The sequence below is a fragment of the Hermetia illucens genome, chromosome 1 (assembly GCF_905115235.1).
Source record: "Hermetia illucens chromosome 1, iHerIll2.2.curated.20191125, whole genome shotgun sequence".
Classification (NCBI taxonomy): Eukaryota; Metazoa; Arthropoda; class Insecta; order Diptera; family Stratiomyidae; genus Hermetia; species Hermetia illucens.
Window position 1 is genome coordinate 118,838,377 of NC_051849.1, and position 17,264 is coordinate 118,855,640.

The following is a 17,264-nucleotide window of genomic DNA, read 5'->3' on the forward strand; positions in this document are numbered from 1 at the left end:
ACTATCATAGAGCAGGACTCTTCGGACTATAGCAGAGGTTGCAAGGATGGCCGCTTCTTCCATCTCCATGTATAGTCCAGCCCTAAGATCGAGCCTTTTTTGGCGCTTTATGCAAAATTTCCGGGACTAATCCTCTCGCTGAAATTTACACTGGGACTACTTCGATGTTTTATAGTCTCCAAATCTGCTTCTTATCGTCCGTCAAAGGGCCGTAGTTCTGGATTTTTTCTTGCTGTTTCTCAACACAATTCCGGTCCAACGGTACGGCTACATCGATTATGAAGCACGCTCGTTCGTCCTCGAGAAGCAGAACTAAATCGAGTCTATTGTGATTAACACTGCCGGTGGCAATAGTGCGATCCCATAATAGTTTGACCCGATCATTTGCCAAGATTTACTGCGGAGTATACTTATAATAAGGATGGTTGGTTGCCATTAAGTTATATTTCAACGCAAGGTTTTGATGGAGAATCTAGAGCTATGACGATTGGTGTACTCGGTACTCCTCAACATCCTGCACGCAGATGTTGTGTGCTGGGTGGTCTCCTTTTTGCAGTTGCATAACCTACAACCGGAGTTGGTGATTGAGGAGTCATGCAGGATGTACCGTTTATAATTTTTTGTTGGGAGCAACAACAAATTTTTAATATAACTTCCGTCAATGGGTTTCTCTTTCCACATATCGATTTTCTGTTGGATTGAAATAACATGTGACGGGGGATCCCATTCTCTGCTTTTCAAGTTCCCTTCAAGTACACTTACCCGTCTATTGACAGATTCTAAATCTATATTATTCCACTGTATCACACCGACAGTATAAAGAAGGACAGGAATGGCGAAGGTGTTGATCGAACAGTTCAGTTTGCAGGACAAAATCCAGACGCCATTCAAATTCCCCCAGCAACTTTGATTTAATTATTTCCACAGCAGGTGTTGTTGTTTGCAATATGCCGAGGTATTTGTAGACGTCCGAATCCATACCCTCAATTTGGATATTATTTTGGCTTCCAGAAGTCTTCTGCCTGCTCCTTTGACTAGGTCGTTAATTTGATAACTCTAGATCGAGCTCAAGTGAAACGTCTTGGAAAATTTGTTGCCTAGTTGGTAGCGCAACTCGGTTGTTATTCACTATCACCCGATACTGGTTGACGACGTTCTGTTCCGGAATATGATTTAGTTCCGGAAATCGGGTTATGAACGCGTCATGTAGTGGGTGTCTGTACCCTGATGGATTCCGTTCCAAATTCGTGACACGTGACGTAATAGGCACGGACGATAAGTTCATTGAGTTGATTGGTCGAAACCATACAACGCCTAGGTCACCTGTCCCTCGTGGTTGACGGCATAACCACCAAAACATCCAAGGGCGAAGAGCCGCTCTGATGTTGTTGATCGACTCTTAAGCGTGTTAGGTACTGTGTTCGTGTCCTTGGGATCCCATCAAAAGAATTTGAAATATTATCTCCAATTTTATTCCCACGAGTATTGGGGAAGCAGTCAACACTGCAACAGAGCCCTTATCTTGCAATGCCCAATGGTTACGTATAAAGGAAGGGAGCCGCTGAAATACAGTATAACGTCACTGCAATTCATCCGATAGGCGCGTCGATTCTTTCACCCCGGATTACGGGTTTATTAAGGAGCTTTACAATACAGCGATACAGCCACAATAACATTCAAACTGAGAGTATGGATTCGGGCGACGTCTACAAATACCTCGGCATATAGCAAGCAACAGCACCTACTGTGGCAATAATGAAATCTCCCATGTCGAATGTTACTTCAGTCCAACAGAAGATCGACATATGGAAAGAGAAACCCATTCACGGAGGTCATGTCAAAAATTTGTTGTTGCCAGGCATTGACATCGAAGGGTTGAACAAATGATTGATAAATGGTGTACTTTTCTATGAGACCGAAACATTCCTAAGAGAAGAGTCAATTATCACCCCCGGGTGTTTGATAGCCGGCTTTGATAAGACCGTATATCCATCGACTGCCGCTTTCACAGTGTTCGTTTTGCTGCGTTCATTATTAAGACCGCTTCCGTTTCCGCGTCTAACATATCAAGGTCAGCCCAGATCTTTCTAGCCAAGATTTTACCGCTCTCACCACCTCCTTCCTCCAAATCTTCTGGGTGTTTTGCTGTAACCACAGCTAATCCCCTCTGGGACCTAAAGAACAAGCACCCCATTATACATGATATTTCACAACAGGGGACACAGTATCGATCCCTGTGGTACCCCGGCTATGACAATGGAGCCCTCGTCCATCCCGTACAAAAGAGTCCTCCTGGGATACCTATGCCAACCAACGCTCCTTTAATTCTGTTGCAGTTGGCTGAGTTTAATGCGTTTTTGACATTCAACGCCAACACGGCACAGCAGCAGCTAGAAACCAGTGCGCCCTTTCCCAGGTTCACCACCATGTTGATTGCATCCATCGTAGAGACGATGGGTAGAAGTTTATTGTAGATGACTCTCTCCATCATCATCATCATCAACGGCGCAACAACCGGTATCCGGTCTAGGCCTGCCTTAATAAGGAACTCCAGACATCCCGGTTTTGCGCCGAGGTCGATCAATTCGATATCCCTAAAAGCTGTCTGGCGTCCTGGCCTACGCTATTGCTCCATCTTAGGCAGGGTCTGCCTCGTCTTCTTTTTCTACCATAGATATATGGGCATGGGTATTGTATAGATTTTCCGGGTAGGATCATCCTCATCCTTATCCACAACCGGACGGTCATGGAATCGCTCATAGATTTCGTCGTTATGTAGGCTACGGATTCGTCCATCCTCATGTAGGGAGCAAAAAATTCATCATCGTTGTGATGTGGCTCTTTGGATGTTGCGGTCAGCTCATCCTTAGGTTGGTCGCCCCTCGGTCCGGTTGGGCTGAAAAGAGATTCGTGGGTTTTTTTTTAACTATATGTGTTCCTCAAAATATATGTACATATACTATATATTCATATCTATATGTAGATATATATTTTGAGGATCACTTAGCCTCTACTTTAGTGCTTGATGTCCCGAAATGTTGGTGTCTGCAAGTATAACAAGACACTAGCGAAAAGCAAAAATACTTCTTTTGTTTAATTTATTTATTCAATTGACAACGAGAATATATATTTTGTTGAATCAATTTTGGCGAAAACATTTGATTTTTTATTTATTTTTAATTTGTCCGGGAATTTTGGAGACATATCTTGTACAGTTGAGTATTCGTATATCCACTGTATAAAGTGAGACATCAATCGTCATGCACATTAAATCTAACAGTAGGGCTGAAAAGTTCTTGGGCTAACACGCATATGGCGCTGCTGGTATTAAATCCATATGATTTTTAACTTTTATATTTACCTTCAAAATACTCGTGTACACATTTGACAGCTATCTGGCTAGTTTGTGAGATAGACCACTTTGAGTCAAGCGACTTTCATGTGTTAAAGAAGTATTGCTGCTACTGTTGAAGCCAAGATTTGGCTTGATAAACTTTATTCAGACTTTGCACCAGGGAAATCAACCGTTGAGAAGTTGTTTGCTAAGTTTAAACAAGGCGAAATGAGCACCGAGGGCGATGCACGCAGTGGTCCAAAAACAAGGATTGGAAGATGAAATCATGGAAAAATAGCCCCATTTGAAGAAAAAGAAGTGCTGCTTCATCAACGCAATGCACCATGTCACAAATCAATGAAAACCATAGCAAAATTGTATGAATTCGGCTTCGAATTGCTTCCGCATCCACCAAAGGCTCCAGATTGATTGTCTACTTTATGTATAATCATAATTATCTATTATTCCACTGATTGGTTAGGCTTCCAGCTATTAAAGATTTTGTCCTTCAAATTTAATGACAGATGAACTTTAAATAACCGATTCTGAGGATTATTTGGAAGATTATATTCTCCTACGTACTTTTTTCGCTAGTTAGTAATAATGCATAGTGCAACTACTTAGCAAATAATTATTGTTTTTTTTTTTTGTAATTTCAGCCAGCCCATGTGAAAGCATGCTTTCTTGGCAGTTCATTGACAATCCCCATCACAGATGGTAAACTATCCTTAGGAACCTGGCAAGGTGTATGGCTTTGTGAGCATCGCGATCATGCTGGATCGCGTAAATTAGTGATAACTTTATCAGGCTGCCCACGTGACTCGGCGCGAAGTCCTTTATCTCCAGTATCACCAATTGCCTCAACATCTAGTTAGGGACGGCCTCGCTCCGCCCGCGACAGTCGGTAATTGCGGGGGAGCGACAATAATGACATCATTTCGTCGAAAGCGATTTTAACTAAGAGTCTGATAAATAAAAATCTGATAACGACATCAGCAACAGAAAAGATAGCAACAATAACTGCTGGTGTGAAACCAAGTATGTCGGTAATAATAACACCAATAGACGTTACAACATCAACAACTGTAGAAAGTATGTTAGGAAGTAAAGAGTGGTCAGTAGTGCCAGTAACCACTGCATTAGTTAAAACGAATAAAATTACGGACTTTAAACCAGTTACAAATAGTAACGATAGAGGCTCTAAATTACCACAAGTAAAAGCAACAGCAGCTAGTTGCATTAAATCTAGTGAAATCAATGTACAGCCGAATTTGAATATTAGAAACTATCCTTTAAACGATAATCAAACTAAACGAAATGATGTGCATTATTTGTTGAAACAATTAAATAGTTTTAACGATATAGAAGAAATAGCAATTGTTGATATTCGAAAAGATACGATTCCAAAAGATAGACAAACGCATGATAAGTTTGATAGTCAACTGCAATCCTGCCATAAAAAAGAATCTACAGATAATATTATAAGTGGGATGAGAAAAACCGAACAGCAAGTTGTTGTTTCGAAATTAACTGCCAAAAAAATTTCTACTGTAGCCCACTCGTCAAAACAACATTTTACGGCGAATAGTGACGTGCTAATACACAGCAAAATCAGTTGCCTACCGAACAGTGCGAATATTCATGTAGGCCTAGACAATAGAAAAACTCAATTAACTGCATCCCCCCCTGGGGACATTGGGATCAATGAAAGTGAACGAATTGAGGTACCTGCAGCATTAGCGAAAACAACCGCTGCGACAAGACCAGGTGGGGAAGAAAGTGATAGTGCAAGCGCTATTCCCAGCGATAACGGTAAAGATGCATCGCACCGTAGGCGGAATTCATCCTTTTTCAAATGTTGCTATACGTCCTTTAATATATGGCGCAATCGGCGTAGCGATAGCAAACACGTAGTCCATGATAACAGTAATGCTCATGGTAACCCCGTTTGATAAAAGCAACATGGAATAAATATTTGCACAGACAAATGCTATGCCAATAATAATAAAAAATTGAATGAAAGCCATTGCAATGTTAACATCGTAAAATTCAATGTATCTAAATTTTTTGTTGACAAATATTTTCTCTTTTGGCACAATTTGCTTTTAGGGTTTTGTAGCAGAACAAAGCTCTGTTATTAATAATGAAATTGTTGATAATTTTATGTAAATTTAAAGAAAATATTTTAATTTAAGAGGGAGAGCGTTTAGACTAGTGGATCATTTTCCCCTCACAATATTTCGATTATTAACATATTTAGTTTTCAATAAACAATTTTTGAATTGGAGATGAAACCATTCTTAATTAAATTTTGCTCTTGCAGTTAATTTATAAAAAATTGTTTTAGATTACCTACAACGTTCATTGAATGCAGCTTTCAATTTGAAAATGAAAATATATACAAGATACTTTCACCAGAATTGTATATATCGGTAAGTTATAAGGGAAAAATTCTGCTCTTTAGCAACCAGAGCATTTCATTGCACGGTAGGTTCTCAAAGATGAAATATATTATAGAACCCAAATGATCTTTCAGCTACATTTGGACTGGGTAGGGCATTCTGACTATGGTCAGAGATTGGACAACATAGAGATCGTATTCTCTGTATGAACAAGTTGAATAAGTTATATCACCGATTTGAATATGAACGGTACTACGCAATAGAAATCTTTTTGAAGCTAAGTTATATTATTAGAGAAAAAATATAACAGTAATCAACATCGAATCGTATAAGGAATCAGTGAGGTATCACTTCCGATATCGAATTGGTAGATCACGGTGCAAAACCGTCTGTAGTTCCTTATTAAGGCGGATACCGGTTGTTGCACCGTTGATGATGATGAACTACTGCGGTCATTTGTTGCTTTTATTGAAATAATTATACCGGTCTGTGATAATTTTTCATTATTTGACCGGGTTGCTCCATTCGTAACGCAATGAGAAACAATTATACGGACAAAGGATAAATTTTCTTAAATTGATAATATTTTTTATATTAGAAATTGGTGGATGAAAAGAATTGAAAAGATTTATTTCCTATTATTAACAAACCAATTTTATAAAGATAAAAACATTTAAACAAACATAAATTCCCATTATCTCAAGGTACATTGATGATGAGCAGTCCAGCCTAAAATTAATAGACAAGGGTTAGCTTTCTCCAAACTTCAATTTTTGGTTACCCCCTTAGTCTATCAGTACAAAGGTAGCTTCCGAAATTTATATTTACGTTTAAAACTAAAAATTGTAGTTTGGAGAAAGCTACCCCTTGTCTATTAATTTTAGGCCGGACTAAAAGTAGCAGACGAAAATCTTATTTCTTTTTAAAACTAGTTTCTCTGAATTCTAACATTGTGATCATATGTACTTCACTTTTCTAGTTCATGAAAAAAATGTTGGCATGATTGTAGATGGTAATCCACGGGAGCTCTACTGCTCGCCACGGACGATTTCCAAAACATCTGGCTTTGTTTGTACAGTCCTGTAGCCGCCGTTTTATAAAAAATTGTCAATAATAATTTTTTTTTTACGAAATCCCGAAAAGTTGCTTAACCCATTGGTATATTACCTGCGAACTATAATTCAAACATGAGCTCACAGAAAAATCTTTAAAAAAAATCCTTTTGTTGGGGCTCCAAACAAATATAACCGCTTAAACCCATTAATTTTGAAATTTTTAAGCTTGTCCAGTATATTTATTTCGTTTGACTTGTTTGTTGTCACAATCTGGGCAGATTCCGGATTTTACCTAATAGCACTAAGTTCCAAGCATTTAAGCTCGGACGATCCTAGCTACTAAAATTATAAAGGGTCGCTGGTGGTGGCCGGTAGTAGGTCAATGGGAGCATCGATTGAAAACACCCCGCAACATCGAGCACGTATGCAGAACCACCCGCACGAGATCCCAAATTTCTTTGATTTCCCCAGCCAGTGGCTAATAGTTCACCTTTTTCTCCCCGTATTTCCGTTCAATGTTGCTATTATGGGGGATAGCAACATCAATAATATACGCGGAGCCACCTGTCTTGTCAACTAACAGTACGACAGGCTTGTTGTGTGGTATGTGGCGATCAGTTAGAACTTGCCGGTCCCAACACATTCTGTAAGCAGAACTATCAAGTACTGCTTGCGGCTCATATCGTATGTATGCAAGCCTTTGATGGATCACCTTACATACAGCATTATGCCTTTTGGTGAATTGCACCGGTGCCATGACAGTGCAGCCAGAAATGAGATGGTCCAACGTAAAGTCCACAATCTGCCTTACAGAGAGCCGCATGCAAAGAACTCGCCTGCATTTTGCTGTAAAAATAAGCGCGTAGTGAGTCGACTTGGCGATGATGTTGTGCCGCCACGTCAACCAGCCTCTACCTCCGATGTCACGAGGCAGGTTCATCCGCTCCACGGCAGAATATCACACTGAACATGTCTACTATTCTCAGCAGACTTTTAAGGTGGTCATCAGTACCAGCATACAGCTCGATGTCATCTAAGTGCATCAAGTGTGCCCGTAGGATATATTTTATTGCAAAACCATGCACTCTAGCATCATTCAGGAGCCATGAAACTGGACTGAACTCCCAATCCCATGCAAAACTAGAGGGGACTCAAAGAATCCCCCTGGAAAATGTTTGTCCGTGTATGGATAGGCTCTGAGGATAGGGACTGTCGAAAGTCTTGGCATAATCAATATAGCAACTAAAGAGATTTCGTTGGCCTTTAATTGCTTGTCCTACAACTACTGAGTCCATAATGAGTTTCTCTTTGCAGCCCCTTGAACCGACTTAGCAACCCTTCTGCTCCTCGGACAGAATGTTTTCTTATGTCACCGAAAACTGTACTGTCTGGATGCTCTGTTGGGATTCGTTGAGTGATCTGAAAAAATTCCGCTGATTCCTCGCGTAAGTTGCATTCTGGACACGTCTGAAGTTAATTTCGCCATGCCGTCGTAACCGATTGCATATGATAAAATTTCTGCTTTAGTGTGTCCAAAATTTCAACTACGGGTGTTTAACTGGGGATGGCATAGTTCCTGTAAACCCTCTGCCCTTCATTTCTCACCCGTCTGCTGGCATTGCCAATGCTGATCTGAATCAGTCTAGCAATGCATCCGATGTTCCAGGCGAATTTTCCATGGTGAATCTCTTCGGTCACTCAAACCAATAACGCGAAAGCGCATGTTCTTACGGAATCTCGGAGTTGCTGGAGATGCATAGAGCCTGGGAGTACCTGGTCTATGCAAAGGATCCATTTCCGAGAATTCTATAAACGCCTTTTCGAATTCGTCCCGAACCTCCGCAGAGACTTCAGTTGGACGGTGGAGAAAAGCGCTTCGGCGAGTACCGAAACTGTTGCGGCGCGATGGTGTTAATACCGCCGCCTCTGCCTCCATCGACTCTTGGTCACCGGTCTCCGCAATAACCTCAAGTCGAAGTCGTTATCTGATGGTGCCGGGATTGTGTCGCTGCGAGTAATATAGCAGTACTGTTATGCGACTCGCTGCAGAGTCACGTGCGGGAAACGCTCGACGAATCTCTGGTGCAACAAGTGGCGGTAAGATTTGCACCCGCCCCGGCCGTTATTTCGTAGGAGCGGATGATAAAGAGGCTCAGTTCCTCAATCCACTTCATTCACTGCCTACCTGACCCTGCTGAAATGGTCGCCACAGATTGTTTCGAAACAGTTGCAGCAGGCGGAGCAATGCTCCTGGTCGTCGTGGCGCCTAGACCTCGAACCGCCCCACGACTAGCGGTTTCGACGCCGTACTGTCCATTACGCAAGCCCGGCTCAGTCACCAAGTCAGAAGACTCTCGCCAATTATCCGTACCGAACTTTAAAATCCTCCTCATTTTTGGTGGTGCTTTTTATCCCTAGCTGTCAGGCGTAATGATAGCTTCCTCAATGAGTAATCTGCAAGACTGCAAAGTTCCTGCACTTTCCTCACCTACAGCCATTCAGACTGAAGCTATCCATCCCTCCTCGATTCACAACCGGGCTTGGAACCAGCTACGACGGAGTTTTTTTGGTATATAATTATTTTTATAAACTAAATATTTATTATTTTATATCTTCATGTTCTCCTTGCATATACAGTAAACGAAAAGAAAGTGAGTTGAATGATTTTGTAATAAATCAATTTTTTGTATTGTCCTGTATAATTATTTCGCTCTTAATAGGAAATGCACTCCGCGGGACAGGTTAAAAAGGTGGAAAAGTCAAAGTCAACAGAAAGGATCCCAAGCGTAAATCCCGCGCACATATAATTTACACTTCAGTAGAAACCTAAAATCAACTTACCTTCGATTCCTCCATTTTAGCATCTAAACCTAAAATCGGATTTTATTCCATTCCTTCATTTTAACATCTAAAAGGACTTGAACTCAACTCAAACCGATTCGATGATGTTTTAATTGCCTGAAAAGACAAAAGCAGTACTACATAACAGGGTTAAGTCTTACCCAGAAATACCAAGGTTTTTCCAGAATTGGATAATTAATAAATTATTAGTAATTGCCTAAAAAATTCTCAGAATGAACTCCCCGCATTCGAAATTAACTATATACAAGAAGACTATACACAGGAGGTGAAACTAGTCAAAAGAGCAGGACAGAAAATGAATCTATATCGCTATATGACTTTTGTTTTATTTGCCACCCTCTACCTCGATCCCAAATTTCGTACCAATCGGACTTACTAAAAGAATTCGGAGATTGCACCCGATCTTTAGCTTTATGACTGGACTATGGAGGGAATAGAATATATAATCACATCAGAGGCCTTAAATTTTTAGATATGTACTGATCCTTTGTAACAGCCGCAATTGTTAAATCTGGTTGATTGTGTGTCATTCAAGGTCAGTTCAGTGAAAGTACCATCCGCGTACCGTCAAGCCAAGCAGTAAAATCAGTTATCCTGGACGTGAAGGCGTGGAAACGAAAATTTGAGATATTTTTGGGTGAGCATTTATAAAAAATGTTTACCAACGATAAAGATGCTCATAATTCTCGCGCACAATCTAAACAAACATGAAGTTTTCGCTCGCTGCTTATACAACTTGTGTGGGATGACCATGGATAGGGCGCGTGAACGTACCAGTTTTTCGTCGCTCAGACGTTAATGACAAGCAGAACTGATCTTGGATGACTAGCTTCAAGTAGCGCGTTCAATGGTTACCATACGACACCCCACGCCATATTTTCTGGAACATCGGCCAAATATTGCTTGTGCAGCATAGCAATGAGCGCTTGCTAATTAGAAGCAACGGGAATAGGAATATGTAGTCTGTGAAATTTTTTATAGGTAATCCGTGGCACAATTTCGGGTTAATTGATGTAGTGGTTTCTGTATCGGCTGTTCTTTTCCTTTCCAGATGTTTTGCACGAGGTGTTGATGCCGTTGTTTCATTGGAATTTGTGTCTTTGAAAATTTCCTATATTGTTTGGTTGGCATGGTTGCGCTCGCGGACAAGTTTCAACTGGAAACGTGAGGGTTGCGCTCTTGATTTTATGATAACAATAATTGTTGGCGCAACAATCCATGCTGTTTCACTCCATAGTGAGATCTAAACTGCGACCTTCCACTACGACAGCCCAGCGCTCTAACCACTTGAGCCATCCGGACACACTTGATTTTGTAGGTCTTAAATAATCTTAAATAGGGTTACTGTTTGGGAGTTGTCTGTCAACTAAAATCTCGAAATATTGGGCTGCTGACTGTCACCGAAAGTCGCAATATTGACTGTGCGGCAACTCGGCTTTTCGGGATTTCACTTGGCCGAAAATCCCCAAACGGCAACCCTTTCCCCCCAAATTTACCCCCTTAAAATCGAGAGCGGCTGCTCGGCTCTTTCAACCGTACACCAACCGCTAGACACAAACGCTTCACCAAAAAGAATATGATTGATTTAAAATGTCGCACAAGATTATCACAGGTACATAAACAGCATATACAGTGAACATTACCAGACAACTGACGGAATACACATATACACTCGCTAGAAAAAATGTGTGTACACTAAGCAGTTCCTGGTTATTCGTTAGTAAAACACACGAATAAATTAGTTTTTTAAAAACATTTTATTGTTTGCATATTGCTTGTGGTCTTGTTGCTTTGATAAGGCCACTTTTACGAAATTAGAATTCAAGGAAACTGAAATAAAAAAAGGGAAATAGGAAAAGTCACAAATGTTCAGTAGAAAAAGTCTGCATACAGCCACATAATTAGGTGATTCCCCGAAATATAAATCCTCGCCATTTGGAGTAAATTGATTGTGAGTTATTGGTTTATGGCTGTGTTTGAAGTGTGAAAAATAAGGACGTTTTTTCGTTATTTTGTGTGTATAATTGTTATTATGGAATTGAAGCGAAAAGAGATTTGTGTAAGTGAAAGAAAAGTTATAATAAAATTATGGGAAGAAGGAAAAAGTTTCCGCGAAATAGCCAGGATAGTAGGAAGGCGACATTCATCTGTTCAAAGGGTAGTTAACAACTTTAAATCGACGGGAATAATAACATCGAAGCCACGATCTGGTCGCCCATCGAAGTTGTCGATTAGGGAAAGGCGAAGTATTATAGGTTCGGTGAAAAAGAATCCACGAATAACTGCACCACAAATCGCGAAAGATATTGAACTTAAGTTCAACAAAAAAATTTGTGCTGATTCTGCACGGAAAATACTCAAGAGAGCTGGTTACCATGGGCGAGTTGCACGTAAGAAACCATTTATTTCATTAACTAATAGGCGAAAACGAATAAAATTTGCGAATAAGTACGTAAACCAATCAAATGAATTCTGGGAAAATGTGCTTTCTCAGATGAAAGTAAATACTGCATTTTTGGAATAAAAGGAAGAAAAATAGTATGGAGAAAAGCATGTACAGCATTGAATAAAGAAAATTTGATGCCAACGGTAAAGCATGGTGGTGGCTGAATAATGATTTGGGGGTGTATGGCAAGTGGTGGCGTAGGAAATCTGCAATTTATAGAGTCTACCATGGACAAATATGACTACCTAAATATTTTAAAACGTAATTTAAAACAAAGTGCTGAAAATTTACGCCTGGGTGACGAATTTTATTTTATGCATGGCAACGACCCTAAGGATACGGCTGACGTTAATAAGCTGTGGCTATTATATAATGTTCCCAAACAGTTACATACACCCTCACAATCGCCAGATTTAAATTCCATAGAACATCTGTGGGATTTATAAGAACGCAGAATTCGCCAATACGATATAACTTCAAAGGATATGCTGAAAAATGTATTACAAGAAGAATGGAATAAAATAAGTGTTGAAGAAACATCTAAACTTGTATCTTCTATGCCGAAAAGATTAAAAGAGGTCATAAAAAGAAAAGGGTATCCTACAAGCTACTGATTTGCTTTTCATATTTACTCAAATATAATTTTTTTTAAATATTTGTTTACTGTACGCAGACTTTTTCTACTGAATTATTGCGATTCTTTTAATTTTTGGCTTTATAACCTGGTTTTTGTAAGACTTATAACTTAGTGAATTAAATACACTAAAACTACGGAACTATTTGTAATGTTTGGATAATAAATTCGCCACAAAAATTAGCTTAATTTTTTTGTTTTACTAAGGAAAAGTATCATACTACTGAGTGTACGCACACTTTTTCTGCCTAGTGTATGTACATACGTACGTATGTTTCTGAATTGAGATTATTGAATCTGAAAAAATTAAAGTATCCTAGCAAAGAGGTGGTTTGAGCAAAGAAATCCTTCTTTCCAATAAACTCAACATCGTGTCACTATAGAGGGTTTCAGTTTCATTCATTATCTTAGCTATCAACAATAGTCAAACAGAATCTCAATTGTTTTCAAAACGGATTTATTTTATGTCAGGGCAAAACCTTAAAAGCAGCTCCATTTTCAATTTGCGTAACTCTAGAGCGCATGCAGCCCTAGATTCAATCAACTAAACCAATTGTTACTTGCTCTGCACATTGTATCTAATCCATTAACTTAATATTAGTCAAAATATTTGTAAACCAGCTAGCAACTGCACAACATCGATCGCAATGGTAACTATGTTGATTTCGTATAATTCCATGACCATGATTACGGTGATTACGATTTCATGATTACAATCGTAATCATGGTCTGTAATTATGATTGCAATCGTGTAATCATGCTCATTTCTGATTATAATCGTAATCATAATGTACGTATATTCATCAATGCAATTTGCCACGCGTTATGGAATTGATGCGCTTAGCTGAAGAAGAAATGAATTCCAATGTGATGAAAAAGAAAAGGTTGAATGGAAATTTCACCAAATTCTGTGAGCATAACGCAAATTAGAAGTGATAGTAATGTATGCTGAAAGCATGCTTAAATTTGTTTCGCGGAGTATTGCAGGGATTTGGGTATTTTGGAAGATTTTGAAATTATTTATTCGCTCGAGTTACGTCAACGACACCATCGTGACAATTAGTTACGCCAACGCGAACATTTGAATGCTGACACATGCCATGCACCATCATCAAATCGGCAGCAATACATGCCATGCATCGTCAATGCACTTGCACCTGAGTAAGCATCATTGCAATATTATAAATGATGCTACTCAATTAACTTGAGTTAAGTTGTAATCGTTCGTGTCATAATAAAATATTTACAATTCGAGAAAATTGTCCTTTTTAAGGTTTTGTGTAAACACAAAACCTTATTAAAATCGGTTTACTGTCTGTCTGTTTGTCTGTCTGTCCGTCATACGTATTTTTCTCGGAGACGGTTATAGCGATTGACACCAAATTTGGTAGAAAGGTGGGAACTGTGAACGCTCACGCATATAGTGAGTTACATCCTTTTACGACGAATTTAAGGGAGGGTCCCCATACATGCAAAGGGGGTGTGTAAATTTTTTTTTTCATCAAATATAGTCATGTAGGATATCAAATTAAAGGTCTCGGGTAGTACTTTTCGAAGCCGGTCTTAGTTTTGACTTTCATTGAAAAGGTGTTGAATGCGGGGGGTTGAAAGTGATCATTTCTTTAACGAACCCATTCTCAGGAACTACTAAACCGAAAAATCTGAAAAAAATCAGAGGGCTGCCACTATATGGTGCTTAGGCTCGGAAATACCCTCCATACAGATACGTATACAAATAAAGTTAATAATAGTATATAACTATAATTTTTAGTAATTGGTCGGAAAACCCCCCTTAAGTTCACCTTAGAATCACAATTTCGCAGCAATGTAGGCTATAGTATAGAGCATGATCCTGCCAAATCTAGTGAAAATCGCGCTATTATTAACGAAGTTATACTAGATCAAAGCTGTCGCTCCTCTGCAAATTCAAGAATATGAATGTCAACATCACTTGAGACTGGCTATTTTCACATAATATATGCATATTTTACGTGCTAAATGCTAATGGAACAAATGCATACTCAAATCTCTTTATAAAAGAAATACACAAAACCTTTCATACCTGAAGCGTCTAGCTTCCGGTGTCCCGACTTGTTTTTTGATTCACATGAAGTGAGATCCATAACTGGCGTAGTCGACAGTTCTGCTTTTTTTCGTGAATTTTTTTTCTAAAAAAAAGAGAGTTTAAGAATCGACGGTCTATCGATAAAAAGAAGTTCGCCTTGTGGAAAGAGAGAACATCGTTCTTGGAAAACCGTTCAACCTACAATTCGAAATAGTGAATAGGGAAATGTAAAATATCAACGGTATATCGATAAACAGATTTTTCGTGTTGTGGAGCGGGTGAATATCATCTCCGGAAACCCATTAAAATCAGTGAATAGTGAAAAAAGGACCGGGTGTAGTCATCAGTTATCAAGGAAAATGATAACACTATCGCTGACTTTCATGTGAGTGGATATCTCCTTTCATCAATTCCTTCTTTAAGCCCATCCCTATAATTTCACTTCTAGATTTAAAGCCTTTTAGCGCATAAACAAATACATTTAATTCTTTTTAACAAATACAATTGAAATCGGAAGTAGGAAACAATAACCAGCAAGTGAAATCGAAAATGTGAAGTGAATTGTTAGAAATTTTTTCTTCGAATCAGTGTAACAGCAACCATGCTACCACATCTAAAGATATTTGCGATACGTTACGTGTTCTGGATGCAATTAAGGATTTACCAAAATTCAATGGAAATCCCAAATTGCTTTTCGAATTTCTGAATAATGTGGAAGAAATTCGCTTCCTTATTTCATGTACAGAGGGTACACCTTATGGAAGTTTGCTCTTACGAGCCATCCGAAAAAAAATCGATGGGCCAGCTAAAGAAATTTTAAATATGTACGGGACCCTACTCGAATGGACAAGCATTAAGCAAAACCTTATCCATCACTACGCGGACAAAAGACAAGGCAACAAACCCCTTGGAAAATACTACGATGAAATTATAGAAATATCCGCCTCTATGACGAATTATATCCAAATTCATGAACAGGATGCAAATGTAGTGAGGGCAAAACAATATCTTTTCTCCGAAATGTGCCTAAACGCATTCCTATCGGATTTAAAAGAACCTCTTGGTGCCACTATAAGAGCAATGAAGCCAGACAGTCTAGCGACGGCATTTGCGAATTGCATCAAAGAACAGAACATATCGTATGCAAGGTATGATAAATCCGTATTCCGGCTATCGCAAAATTTCAGACCAAATCAACATACTACTTGCAGAACACACCCACATACTTCCCCATTGAACATGCAAACTCCATGCAAATCCAAACCTTAGACAACAAGTTGCCATTCCAAATCAACACATATTGATGTTTTCTAACCCTAACACTTTTCTGCAAACACCCAAATTACCGCGATACAATAATCCTGTACCGAACATATCAAATGCGAAAGGTCGGCTTTGGTAACAGTCAGGCCCGGTCTCACAATTCTAGGCAAAATGCATTCCCACAGAACAATTTTTCCCATTCAACCGGACCCGCTAATTTCGTTTCCAAAGAACTGTTGAATGCATTTTCCTTAGAAGATTCAAATGCAAATTTGAATCCTAATTTTCAGAAATTAGGGCACTATCTTCAGTATGAATCATTTCAACAATACGATTATGAAAACCAAGATCATGATACCTTCGATGATCTTAACCAACTGTCTGAGACAAATCCATGTTACGAAATAGACGATCAATATTTTTGGCGAACAGCCTCGACAAACCAATCGGCTACTTAGATGTCAATAAACACAGATCAGATCGGTCCTGCATTAAGTTGATGCGGACTTAGGACCCCATCATTCTCAAAACGAATATTTCAGCTCTGGCCAAGCTCTGGTCAATAAGGCGGATTTGCGCTTAATATAATTCGTAGGCATGTCGTGTTCTACGAATTATATAAAGGAGCATTCAACATCTGCGAGCCGCTACGGTCACGCTGCTCCCAGGGCAGAGGTGAGGCAGCGTCTGACGATTTGCCTCTGCCCTGGTAAGAAACCGTAAAGCCGTCGTCGCTTGACTTTTTTAAACACAGATCAGTTCTTCCATATATAAGCATAGCATCTCCATTCAGTCGCCCTCTGAGATTTTTAATAGAAATTGAAGCATCAGCTCCTTTCCTGAACCCTGAATTTGTTCATCCGAACGATTTGGAAGATGTCAATCCAATAACAATAACAACAATTTTTGATCAACATAGTCTAAACAAAAGAATTACACTGCCCAGCCTATTGAGCCGGATTTTATCCACAACCGGACGGTCATGGTATCGCTCATAGATTTCGTCATTGTGTAGGCTACGGAATCGTCCATCCTCATGTAGGGGGCCAAAAATTCTTCGGAGGATTCTTCTCTCGAACGCGGCCAAGAGTTCGCAATTTTTCTTGCTAAGAACCCAAGTTTCCGAGGAATACATGAGGACTGGCAAGATCATAGTCTTGTACAGTAAGAGCTTTGACCCTATGGTGAGACGTTTCGAGCGGA

The 17,264-nt window shown here is 39.4% G+C and overlaps 1 protein-coding gene across 1 annotated transcript in view; it reads left to right on the forward strand.

Moving 5' to 3' along the window:
• Positions 1-5,621, forward strand: part of LOC119652936 (UPF0047 protein YjbQ) — a 31,648-nt gene extending 26,027 nt beyond the window's left edge. The window contains exon 4 of the mRNA XM_038057329.1: positions 3,994-5,621. Within this exon, the coding sequence (XP_037913257.1) occupies positions 3,994-4,209 (216 nt within the window). The 3' untranslated portion in view covers positions 4,210-5,621. The remainder of the gene's footprint in view (positions 1-3,993) is intronic.
• The last annotated feature ends 11,643 nt before the right edge of the window (positions 5,622-17,264 follow it).